The sequence below is a fragment of the Echinops telfairi genome, unplaced genomic scaffold (genome assembly GCF_000313985.2).
Source record: "Echinops telfairi isolate 266 unplaced genomic scaffold, ASM31398v2 ScPeMD7_5592;HRSCAF=6446, whole genome shotgun sequence".
Classification (NCBI taxonomy): domain Eukaryota; kingdom Metazoa; phylum Chordata; class Mammalia; order Afrosoricida; family Tenrecidae; genus Echinops; species Echinops telfairi.
In genome coordinates, this window is record NW_022109491.1 from 20,122,878 (window position 1) to 20,136,702 (window position 13,825).

At 38.6% G+C, this 13,825-nt stretch overlaps 1 protein-coding gene across 1 annotated transcript in view; it reads left to right on the forward strand.

Moving 5' to 3' along the window:
* The window catches only part of RBL1 (RB transcriptional corepressor like 1), a 53,773-nt gene that overhangs the window by 22,772 nt on the left and 17,176 nt on the right, over nt 1–13,825 (forward strand). Inside the window, exons 13-16 of the mRNA XM_004698254.2 lie at nt 689–821; nt 3,077–3,343; nt 6,933–7,144; nt 8,802–8,978. Of these exons, the coding sequence (XP_004698311.1) occupies nt 689–821; nt 3,077–3,343; nt 6,933–7,144; nt 8,802–8,978 (789 nt within the window). The remainder of the gene's footprint in view (nt 1–688; nt 822–3,076; nt 3,344–6,932; nt 7,145–8,801; nt 8,979–13,825) is intronic.

Sequence of the window (13,825 nt, forward strand, 5' to 3'; positions counted from 1 at the left end):
TTTGAGGCAATACCAAACTATGTCCTATAGCATCCATAACAATTTACATTCCTACAAGCAATGCATGAGGGCTCTGATCTCCACATCTTTACTTTCTACCTTTCTGATACAAATTATCCTAGTGGGTATGAAATGGTGTCAGGTAGTGTAGTTGTTAGGGCTTCACCGCCAAATGAAAGGCAGCAGTTAAAATCCATTAGCCTCTTGCTGTTGAATCGATTCTGACTCATAGTGGCCCTATCTCCACAGGAGCAGGATAGCCACATCTTTCTGCCCCACAGTGGCTGATCTTGTGGGGGAGATCTTGTGGATAGCAGTTCAATACTTAGACCCATTAGGAAAGTGGAAATAGCAATGCAGTTGGGGAAAAGATTTGGGTTTAAGCCCTGGCTCTATTACTAAGCAATAGTGTTACTTTGAGCAAATTTCACATTTTGAACCTCTGTTTTTTTATCCCTGATGGAGAATGATAGTACTTATGTCTAGTTTTCAGTGATAAGCTTATTCTCTTAATACTATGAGTGAAAGTGCTTTTATGGAAGTTGTTGTATTTTGAGAAGAATGAAGTAGAGAAATAAAGTAGGAAATAAAATTTTAAGAAAACATTTATTCCCCCTCTTTCCATGATAAGTTTTAATTGGCAGGCTTACTTTTTGTTTCTAATGTAGAGGATTTTTGTTTTCTACAGGTTATATTTCCAAATAACTTTGAAACAGGAAATGGGGGAAGTGTACAGGGACATCTTCCCATGATACCAATGTCTCCTATTATGCACCCACGTGTCAAAGAAGTTAGGACTGACAGTGGGAGTCTTCGAAAGGGTAGGTCCAACCGTGTGATTGTAAAACCATAAAACACATGTTTTCAGAGACATTTTCAAGTCTCACTATTATTAAAACATTCAATTCCTTCATCTGGATTTGTAAAGGGGCTCATGCTTGTTGTGCCAGAACTCTAAAAGAATCGAGTATTTGTGTGACTCCTGCCTTTTACATTACAGTAATAGAATTTCCAGTATGATTTTGAAAATAATTTATTTTTTAATTTCATTATGTTATGGAAATAATGTAACTAAAATCCATGCTTATTGGAACTGCAGAGTGAGAGCTGTCTGTGTCCATGGCTATGACTTGCGTGTGTGTGCACACATACACGGAGGTGTGCGAGTGTGCATGTGGCAGCTGTCTACTAGAGAGCGAAGAACCAAGACGACGGAGAGCCGCCCAAACGGCCCGCTCTCCGAGCGGTGGACTGGGAGCAGCTAGCACTCTCTTCATGTATTATCTTTTGCTATTTAGGGGATTTTTAATGTAAGTTACATATGATAAAATCCACTTTTAAAATATAAACTTCAGTGGTTTTTGGCACAATACCATCAATGCAACAAGCACCACTGAGAAATTCCAGTCTTTCATCACCCCCAAAGAACCCTTCTATATACCACGTACAGTCTTCTGTCCTGTCTCCCTGTGCCCTGGACTGTGACTTTGCTCGCTCGCTCGCTCGCTCTCTAGGGGTTTACCCATTCTGAACATTTCCTGTGAACAGAGTCAAACAATATGTGGCCATTTGAGTCTTGCTTCGCTTCCGCAGCATAGTGCTTCCAGGATTTCTCCAGGCTGTAACTTCATTCGTCTTTATGGCTGAGTATTATCTCATTGTGTGGATATGGCACATTTCGCTTGTCCACTCACCTATTGGTAGATATTTGGGTTATTTTTGGCCTTTTCAAATACTATTGTTATGAACATTTCATGGCATGTACTATTTTTATAATGAAGAAAAACATTTCTTGTAGTATTTTCGCAAGAGAACCAAATAATGGGAAATCCTTAGAAAATTTAAAAATTGATTTTTGACTCTGAGAATAAGACAGTTCATTAATTTGTATCTGCATTTAATTTTGAGAGTCCAGTCCACTACAGCTTTTCTAGAAACATACAAATTTCACGGGCCGTACAGCCTAGTTGGAGCTGCCTTGGATTTCTCAAATACTAGGTATTCAGACAGACACCTACAAAGGATTAATGGGAGTTGTTACAGTAAAAATTTTCACTTGTTTTCTCCAGACGGGACATCAAAGTTGCTTTCACAATGCCCAGAATTCTAGAAAGTCTTTTTTATTAAACTATTTGTATTGATTCTTTCCCTATCATCTCAACAAATGAGTAGTGCTGAAAGAGCTGCCAAAGCATTGCCAGGGGTAATTTTTATACTTGTTAGGCATGTTTGGAACTAGATTACATGACTCTTATCTAATTATCTGGTGAATTTAAAATTGTGAAATGCTTTCACTTTAAATGCTTATGATTTATATACTTGTGAAGAAAGGATGCCGTGGGGCTGGGGAAGTGGGCAAGAATGGGAGAGAAGGCAGGGCACTGTGTACCTCGTGGAGAGGAAACAGCAGTTCCTGCAGAAGGGTGACCCTGCGAAAGAGATGTGATCCTTAACTCTTGTTTGTTTGTTTGTTTCTTTGTTTTTAATCAATACATTTCTGCCAACCACAGAGTAAGACAAAGGTAAGAACGGTCTTATCACCTTTATTCGTCTTCATCTTCTGGTAGGCTTATAGAGGATGATTCCCCACCGTTACTGCCTAAAGTTATTTTGGAAAGACAGCTATTAAAGAAGGCAAAAACTATGAACTAAATCACTGGTACTTGCTTATTGCTCCCTTCTTATTTACTAAGTAATATTAGGAGACAGAAGTTAATTGAACTATGGCTTCAAATGAGTGATTATCACATTTGGCCTCTCATCTACTTTACCTGTAGTATTTTGCAGCCTTTAATATAAGTGTAGATTCAGAAGCGATGTCCAAGAAAGATGAGCTGTCATCATTTTCATTTTTTAATGTAGTGTCTTATATCTCTCTCCTACTTAATAGTAAAGAGGGTGGAGACCACATCTGTGTTATATACAGTACTGCTGTATCCCTAGTGCTTAACATGGTAACTCAATATGCATTGATTGAATAAATGATGATGTGATTTATTATTATTTTTCTTTGATGTGATTTATTATTTAAGAATTTATGCCAAACTGTTTTAGAATGTACTTTTCTCTTTATTAGATATGCAACCATTGTCTCCAATTTCTGTCCACGAACGCTACAGTTCTCCTACAGCAGGAAGTGCTAAGAGAAGACTTTTTGGAGAAGATCCACCAAAGGAAATGCTACTGGACAAGATCATAGCAGAAGGAACAAAATTAAAAATTGCTCCTTCTTCATGTATTAATCCTGAAAATATGTCAATTTCACCTGGGCAGAGTCTTCTAACAATGACCACCACTACCATAACAGGGACAACAGGACAAAAAGTTACAATCCCATTTCATGGTAACATCTGAATGCATTTATCTTTCTTTTTTTTCTGAGTTGGAAAAAAAATTTTAATCTATTACTAGGCCAGATCATGTGGTTTTTCTAACCCGATGTGGTTTTTTTCCCCTTCTTGGACTTAAGCCATTTATTTGCTTTCTTTTACAACTTTTTATTGTGATTTGGGTATGAAGGTTTACAGAACAAAGCAGTTTTTAAATAGGCTTTTTTTTTTTACATTTCACAAACTTTCATTTTTTTATCTGAGCCTTCCAAATGAATGCATTAAGGACATCTTTAAGCACTCACAGCAAAACAATATTATTTCATGGGATAATACTTTAAAATAATTAAGTCATGATCTAGAATTATTATTTGTAGCCTTTCCCACCCCTTTTCTAGCATATACCTGTATGTGTGCACATACAGACATGCATCTGTGTGTTTGTGTGTATGTATGTGGGTGTACATATGTAGTCATATCTACACCATTGGACAATTTCAATTTCCATAGATTTGGCAAGATGACAGCATACACAATGAATATTTCCATGTCCTTGGGTTCATTGCTGCATCTTTAGAAGAAGATGCTGGGCAAAATGAATCTCTTCTTCAAAAGTAATAAAGTTATTTGGAAGACTAAATATTAAAGTATATTTATGATTTTACAGTCCTAAAGCTCTGGGTGATTTTCCTTGGCTAAGGCTTTGTTGTTGAGAGAGACATACTTTTGCCCAAGAGCTCTAGTCTCACGTGTGTGTAGCATAATTTATAAAGTACTAGAGTTTTCACCGAAATGCTTGCAATGGAGGAAAGAGTCACTGAAGTGGATTAAGTCACAGGAAGGAAGACATAGTGCTGGTATTTGTCTCCTGCAGTCTGTTCCCAGAAGGGAGGATTCCACACTCCCTTCCTTGTAACCTGCAGGCCTCTTTGGTTGCTATTAACATTTTAATTTCGTCTGCATTATACTTCGGAAAAAGGCCTTGATCTAATAGCTTTATTGTATTTTAGTTTTTGCACTTCCCTGACCTTAGTTAGGTTACTTTGTGTTTGGTGTGTTTCTTAGTCTGTACAGTGAAAGGGTTGCAGCAGATGACCTGTATGGTTTTGTTTTTGTCAGTTTTATAACCCAAGTCTCACTTATGTAGAGTACCAAGTACAGCTGGAAATTTTAAATATATACTTAAAGAATTCTATCGTGAGGAAACTTGCTTAGATCCTCCAGCCTTCTAGGTTTCCTTTGCCTGTAGCCTCAGATTTTGGCCCTAGTAACATGAGTTGCTATTTATTGAACATTTATTTTGTGCCAGGATCATTATTTCATTTCGTCCACATAACTACCGTGGATGAGAAGTATCATTCCCATTTTTCAAATGATGAAATTGAGGAGTTAGAATAGTCGATTGTTCCACTCGAACTCTTAACATCTCTCTGGTTGTCTCTCACAATTTATAAACATCCACTCTCCTCTTTTGAGGAACATAAACATTTTATACCATTACTTAATGTTTCCCCCAAACCTTATATGATGTCACATACATAAAGCAGTGATGGTTTTGAGTACATTATTCAGTGTATACATGCCATCTGTATCAATGTTTTGTAAAGAAACAAAACCAGTTGGGAGGTGTGTATATGGGTGAGTAAGAGGTAGGTAGACAAGCAAAGCAATGGACTCCTGGGATTGTGGGGTCTAGCAAGTAAGTGTGAAATCCACAGGGCAGGTGACAACTTGTAAACTCAGGAAAGAGTTGACCTTGCAGTCTTGGGTAATTTACATAGGTATGTCTGTTAAATCTAGAACCTGGTTTAGCTCTTAAGGACTTCAGCCTATTGCATGAGGTCCACCCAGATTATTAAGAATAATCCCCTTTACTTAAAGTCAACTGATTATAAAAGTTAATCTTATCTACAAAATATCTTCATCACAACATCTAGTTTAATATTTGACCAAACTTCTGGGCACCATAGCCTAGTCAAGCTGCCACATAAAGTTAACCATCACACTACCCTAGCATTCCCTCCTTAGATAAGAGTGTGGTAAATAGCCTCCCTCTCCATCTTGTTTCCGAGAGAAAGAGAAGACTTTCTACTCCCATAAAGAATTCCCATCTCGGAAACCCACAAGGGCTTTCTACCCAGTTCTGTAGGCTCACTGTGTGCCAGCGTTGAGCTGAGGGCAGTATTTGGTGTTGGTTTTTGGTTGAGAATCCTCGGCATGGTAGACAGTTTTCACATTAGGTTTTTCTTCTTGTCTCTGATCATACTGCCAACTATTAGTTTCTAGAATGTTGTTTAAACCGACATTGACCTCAAAATAAATGGGAAATTTCAAGGTGAATTGTTTGCCCTTTCCCCATGTATAAAATTCTCCATAAAATCTCTTTGCATTGCTGTGAAATCTGAGATAGAAGAAGAAGAGCCAACTTTGTCCTCTTTATGCCTTTAGAACTTGTTTTGATGAAGTAGTGAAGGAGTTTTAGCTTCTGGGATTCCATGGAAGTGTACATCAAATGTTATTCCAGAAATGAAATCAATTCTAAAAGGCCCCAGATCTTCCTAGTAGCCTAGAATGGGGTCAACAAAAATTTTCTCAAAGGTTCAGGTGTTTGGTCCAGGAGACAAAATTGACACGATCATATAGGGACTTGTATGTTACTAAGTGCCATCAAGTTGGTACTAACCCATAGTAACTCTGTGCACTACAGAACAAAACACTCCGGTCCTGTGCCATCCGCACATCCTCACAATTGGTTCCATGCTTGAGCCCATTGTTGCAGCTCCAGGGACTTACATAACAGTTTAAAAATGTAACTGTGTAGAAATTTAAAAGCATTCTCAACTTGGGGTGGGGGTGGGGTCGGTAATCTAAACTAGTAGGCCAAAATAGGCCAATGACCCTAGTTTGCCAGCCACTGGTCTAGAAGGAAAATACTAAAATTTCTTAAATCTTTTAAGCACTTTTCCATTTGTAATGGTGATTTTTAACTTTGACTGCCTCAAAGTTTAACACTAATAATGTGAGTCTGAAAAAGATTTTTTAAAAATCATTTATTGGGGGCTCGTACAACTTTTATCACAATCTGTACATCCATCCATTGTGTCAGCACATTTGTACATTTGTTGCCCTCGTCATTCTCAAAACATTTGCTTTCTACTTGAGCCCTTGGTATCTGCTCCTTTTTTCCAAAAGATTATTTTTTGGCAAAGCTAGGCTGCAAGTTTATGAAGTTCACGTTTATATTCCTCACTAGGGTGATTGTAAAGATTGAATTTTATAAGCTATACACTATAAAGAATTCTCAGTGATAATACTCAACCAAAAAAACCACATTCACTACCATCACGACAATGACAACTCCTAGAGACCTGTAGGACAGGGTACAACTGCCCTTGTGAGTTTCCAAGACTGTAACTGTTTACAGGAGTAGAAAGCTCCATATTTCACCCCCCATTTCAAATTGCTGACTTTTGAGATCACAGGCCAATAGTAATAGTATTTACCTTATAAATGAAAGCAAATTTGTATTAAACATATTATTGACAACTTTGTAGGGAAATGTGTACTTATTTCCAAATCTGAGGAATCTTGATATCTATTCAGGTATTGCAAATGATGCTGGAGGGATCACACTGATACCCATTTCCATGAATACAACTCCGGATTGCAAATTGGAGAGTCCTGTATCCCTCACTGCTCAATCATTACTTGGTGCTTCTCCAAAGCAGACCCATCTGACTAACACACAAGAAGTACTGCCAACTGGAACATGCAAACCAAAGAGAACCGGGTCCTTAGCTTTGTTTTACAGAAAGGTATGTGTTTGTCTAGCTTGTTAAGTGAGTGCGTGAAAGATGACATAGCAGAGGGCAGATTTAGTTCGAAATTTTTTCTTACCTATTTGACTTTATAAAAGAATATTATCTTGAGATTAAACTCACGTTCATATTGTTTTACTCCATTTCCTGAACTAACTTTTTCGCTTCCTAAGAGCTTGCATTCTTATGTCATTATCAGTAGATTAACCTTCCTCTCTGGAATGTGCTGGAACTGTGGTGGACAGAGTTCATTGTGTGATACTATATATTGGATCTCACAAGTGAACTTTAAAGTTACTGAAGAATCCTAAAAATAGATTGGCGATTGTGAAAAGTATGTTTTTATCATAAGTCTGACGTGTTAGCATATAAGATTAGTTAAGAACATGTTGAATATAATTATGTGAACATTTTCTACATGTACCAGCCAGTGACATTGCTTACATTCTTCAAGTTGTGTAAACTTTCTCACACGCCTTTTCTGAGTTGTTCCTTCCCTAGTAACATAAATTCACTGCTCCCTCAGGTTCCTGTCTGATCTTTAGAATTGCTGTTATCAATTTGATCCCATTGAGAGTTCTTCAAAGAGTGCAGTGCTCACGGCAGACCTTTTTCACTAGTTGAGTCACATTGTTTTTCGGTTTTAAAAAAATCTTCAGGGGCATTTTGGTTTGTGGTTTAAAGATGATCTCAGGGCAATATTTTCAGAGGCTCATCCAACAGATTCCAGGGAGTCTAGAGTATATGAAAATGTAAGATTCTGGTTTATATTCCCACCTTTTGATAAGATTCTTCTAACGATTCTTTGATTTAACTTTCAGTAATAGCCATGCATTATCTAGTTTTTGGTCTCATTGCAAAGGACTAGTTACTCATGAAAGCAATTAGCCACACATTCCATACCCTCCTCCTGTCCCTGACTCTCCTTCCTTTTTTGTTCCAGAGACCATTGGTATTTTGAATGGCTACTAGTAAGCTTTTAAGACCCCATACACGTGACAGTAAGGTAGGAGGTAGAACAGAGGCACAATACTTAGACCAATTACCTCGGATGTCCTATGAAACTATAACCCTAAACCTCCAAACAGAAGACACCAAATCACATTAACAGCTTTTTTTTTTTTACCATCTTTGTTGTATATATCACAGTTTTTGCGAGTTCAACTTTAACAGATGTACTGCTTATTGACAGTAATCAGCTGTGCAACCTTATCCTTAATGGGATATATTTCCATCACCATTAACTGCCCCTTAGTCCCTTCCTCCCATTGCTGGTACTGATAAGACTTATTCTGTATACTTTAAAAATAGATGGGACACAAATTTCTGAGCTCTTGACAAAATGATGCATTCATTGTCCAACTTGCACATGTGCCTGTAACGCGATAAAAAATACCATGGCTTGAAAATACCTTATTCCTCAAAGTGACATTTTTGCCCTTTAACATTTTAAAGAGGTCTTTTGCAGCAGATAGGCCCACTGCAATGTGTCATTTGATTTTTTGACTGCTGCTTCCATTAACATTGATCATGGCTCTGAGTGCTACATATAATGTATTGATAGCCTAGGTATTTTTAAATCTTTGTCTGATTGCTCCTTAATAGTAAGTCAGAAAATTTCAAAAAGGATTCACTTGATATTTTTGCATTTTAGGTTTATCATTTAGCAAGTGTACGCTTACGTGATTTATGTTTAAAACTGGACATTTCCAACGAGCTGCGAAGAAAGATATGGACATGTTTTGAATTTACTTTAGTACATTGCCCTGATTTAATGAGAGACAGACATTTGGATCAGCTACTCCTTTGTGCCTTTTACATCATGGCAAAGGTAATGTAGAAAATGGGGTCTGCTCTTTTGCCGTAGTTTATATTAGAAGCGTGAGATAAAAATCTGTTGAACTTGATATCTTCTTTTGCCTTTAGCTCTGCAAGCCGAAGTGGCACCCATCATTGTGAATGAAGCCGTAAATTCCAACTACTGTATTCTCTGGGCTCTCCATTTTGTCTCATAATAGTCAACTTTCCTACTTCTTTGGAAAGGAGTTAGGAAGGACTTACAGAATATATGTGGTAACGTGGCTCCCCACACTATTAATATGACCAAACACCATCCCACCCTCATCCTTGAGACACTTTTTTTTTTTTAACATTTTATTAGGGGCTCATACAACTGTTATCCCAATCCATACACACATCAATTGTGTAAAGCGCATTTGTACATCGTTTCTCAAAACATTTTCTCTCCACTTAAACCCCCGACAGTAGGTCCTCGTTTTTTCCCCTCCCTCCCCGCCCCCCCCTCCCTCATGAGCCCTTGATAGTTTATAAATGGGTATTTGGTCATATCTTGCCCTGTCCGACGTCTCCCTTCACCCACTTTTCGGTTGTCTGTCCCCCAGGGAGGAGGTCACACACAGTTCCATGTAATCGGTTCCCTCTTTCCTACCCATTGTCCCTTTACCCTCCCTGTTTTGCCACTCACACCACTGGTCCTGTAGGGCTCATCCGTCCTGGATTCCCTGTATTTTCAGTTCCTATCTGTACCAATGTACCTCCTCTGGTCTAGCCAGACTTGCAAGATCGTATGGTAGTGGGAGCAGGGAGGAAACATTTAGGGACTAGAGGAAAGTTGTATTTCTCATCATTGTTACATCGCACCCTGACTGGCTCATCTCCTCCCCGAGACCCCTCTGCAAGGGGATCTCCAGCCTTGGGACACTTTTGATCTAGTGGTTTATTGTAATCATTGCATTGTAGATGAGGCTCAACACTTGTAAGTATCTTGGCCAGAATTTCACCATAAGTGGCAAGTTTGGATCTTCCAATGTGTAGTCTTATGTAAAACAGCTCCTTACTTCCCAGTGATAGGCTGTCCACTCCTGAGAAATTAGGCACGGAAAACCTTATGGATAACATTGAAATATTTCCAGATACTGTAAACCTCATGAATAGAAGCAGAATATTGGGAGAGGTAGCACAAGAAAATGAGCCCGCCAATCTAAAGGTATTCAAAATATGACTGAGGAAGAGCTACCTTCTCTAAGTAGAGTCGACCATAATGACGTGGATGGAGTAAAAAGCTGAATCCAAGAAAATTAGAAATTGTGGGAAATGAAATGGAATGCATAAAGTTCAGTACTCTAGGTAGTAGTAAGCTAAATGGCCTGGTAGTGGCCATTTGGAATCAGAAAACCCTATGATTTACTATGCTGGAAATGACACAAGAGGAATGGCATTGAGGTCATCAACAAAAAGGATATTTTGAGATCTATCTTGAATTACTATGCTGTCTGTGCTAGATTGTCTATTTGCGTACAAGGAAATTCAATGAAGACAACTATTCAGATTTAAGAAACAAACACTGAAGCTAGTGATGCAGAAATTGAAGAATTATACCAACATCTTTAGTTTGAAATTGATCAAACATGCAATTATGGCACATTAATAATTGATTGGAATGCAAAAGTTGAAAACCAAGAAGGAACTGGTTGGAAAATAAAATCACATGATAGAATTTTGTAAGACCAACAACTTCTTAATAGCAAATACCCTTTTCAACAACACAAACAATCAGTGTTCATGTAGACTTCTCCAGGTGGAATACACAGAAATCAAATTGACTACATTGTGGGAAGAGCACAATATTGGTAGCTAAAATGAGTCCAGGGGCTGACCCTGGAACAGACCATCAATTGTTTATATGGAAGGTTGAAGCTCAAGAAAATTAAATCCACAAGATTTGTTTTATAAATCTACAACATTAAGTATATCACGTGAATTTCAAGAACAGATTTGGTGCGTTCAACACTTAACGACCTGATGAGCTATGGGATGACATCAAGAACGCCATATAGGAAGAAAGCAAAAGACCATTAGAAAGCAAAGCAAGAGAATATCTGAGTGGAGACTTTCTCTTAATTGTCTAATAGCTAAGGCAAGAAATGATGACATAAAAGAGCTGAACAGAGCATTTCAAGGGACAGCAGTAAAATGACAATGCAATGTGCAAAGACCTAGAAAACCAAAACAGAACATACCTTAAACTGAAAGAAGTAAAGAAGAAAATCCATGCTTCAAGTTGCAATATTGAAAATTTCTGTGGGTGAAAGATTGAATCTTCAAAAGAAACTGGGAACAATACACAGAGCCACCGTACCAAAAAGAACTAGTCAATATTCAACCATTCCAGAGGTCGCATATATGAGCAATCAGTAATAATGGTGGGAGAAGTCCAAGCTGCACTGAAAGCATTAGTCAAAAATGAAGCCTCAGTAATTGATGGAATGCCAATTGAAATGTGTCAACAAGTTGATTAAACACTTGAAGCGCTTATCTATGCCAAGAAATTTGAGAGACAGCTACTTGGCCAACTGAGTGGAAGAAATCTATTTGTACCCATACCAAAGAAAGATGATCCAACAGAATGTTCAAATTATAGAACAGTATCATTGATATTGATTGCAAGTAAAATTTTAGTGAAGATCATCCAACAACAGTTTTAGCAGTACATTATAGGGAGTTTCCAGAGGTTCAGGCTGAATTCATAAGAGGATGTATAACAAGATAGATCATTGCCAATGTCCGATGGATTTTGGCTGAAAGCAGAGAATACCAGAAAGAAGTTTACTTCTTTTGCTTATTCACCCGCTTTGTCTTCAACGGTTGTGTCGGGAAGGTGAGGATCATAGAATGCCAATTTAATAGAAGGAAGTATTCTTGCATTGAGGGAGTACTTGAGTGGAGGCCCAATGTCCTTCTGCTACCTTAATACTAAACCTATAAATATAGGCTTATAGATCTATTTCCCCATCCTCATATAAATATATTTGCATATGTGGTGAAGAAAGCTGATGTTGCCCGGCTATCAAAAGATGTAGTGTCTGGGGTCTTAAAAGCTTGAAGGTAAAGAAGTGGCCATCTAGCTCAGAAGCAACAAAGCCCACATGGAACAACATATCAGCCTGTGTGATCACGAGGTGTCGAAGGTATCACTGAAGACAAATGGGTGCATAAGCAAATGTGGCGAAGACAGCTGATAGTGCCCGGTTATAAAAAATTTTGCGTAAGGGGTCTTAAAGGCTTAAAGGTAATCAAGCGGCCATCAAGCTCAGAAGCTACAAAGCCCACATGGAAGAAGCACACCAGCCTATGCAATCACGAGGTATCGAAGGGATCAGGTATAAGGCATCATCAGAACAAAAAATCTTACCATAGTGAATGATTGGGGGAGTGTGGCGTGGAGACCCAAAGCCCATTAGTAGGCCACTGGAGATCCCCTTGCAGAGGGGTCTCGGGGAGGAGATGAGCCAGTCAGGGTGCGATGTAACAATGATGAGAAATACAACTTTCCTCTAGTTCCTAAAGGTTTCCTCCCCGCTCCCACTACCATGACTCGAATTCGATCTTGCAAGACTGGCTAGACCAGAGGAGGTACACTGGTACAGATAGGAACTGAAAATACAGGGAATCCAGGATGGATGAGCCCTGTAGGACCAGTGGTGTGAGTGGTGATACAGGGAGGGTAGAGGGAGAGTGGGTTGGAAAGAGGGAACCGATTACAAGGAACTATATGTGACCTCCTCCTTGGTGGATGGACAACCGAAAAGTGGGTGAAGAGAGACGTTGGACAGGGCAAGATATGACAAAATAACAATTTATAAATTATCAAGAGCTCATGAGGCAGGGGGGAGTGGGGAGGGAGGGGAAAAATAAGGGCCTAATGCCAGGGGCTTAAATGGAGAGGAAATGTTTTGAGAATGATGAGGGCAATGAATGTACAAATGCACTTTACACAATTGATGTATGGATTGATTGTGATAAGAGTTGTGTGAGCCCCTAATAAAATGATTTTTTTTAAAACCACATGAACAAACACATCACCAAAGAAGATTAAAAAAAAAAAAGTTGTGTTTGGATCATAAACTATGTATAGCCTTGAGAAGCTTGGAAATTCCAAAACACTTCATTGTCTTTATGTGAAACCGGTACATAGCTCAAGAGGCAGTTGTATGAACAGAATAAAGGAAGACTGCTTGGTTTAAAAGTCAGGAAAGGTGTACATCAGGGTTGTATCCTCACCATGCATGTTCAGTCTGTCTGCTCAGAATCAGAGAAACGGTTATATGAAGAAAACGGTGACATCAGGATTTGAGGAAGTCTTATTAGCAACTTGTGATGTGCAGATGACATGACCTTGCTTGCTGAAAGTGAGGAGGACTTGAAGTACTTGCTGATGAAGATCAAGGATTACAGTCTTCATTATACATTATAACTCAATATAAAGAAAACAAAAATCCCCAAAACTGAACCAGTAGGTAACAAGCAGAGAAAAGACTGAAGTTGTCAAGGATTTCCCCTTGCTTGGATCCACAGTCGGTGCTCATGGAAGCAGCAGTCAAGAGATCAAAGGGCATATTGTACTGAGTAACTGCACATGACCTCTATAATGGATTGAAAAGCAAGGATGTTACTTCGAGGACTAAGATGTACCTGACCAAAACCATGGTATTTTTAGTCACCTGATAGGCATTTGAAAGTTGAACATTGAATAAGGAAGACTGAGAAACACTGAATTTGGATTATAGTGCTGGGAAGAATACTAAGTACCGTGGACTGCCTAAAGGACAAACAAATCTGTCTTGGAAGGAGGACAGCCAGAATGCTCCTTACAGGCAA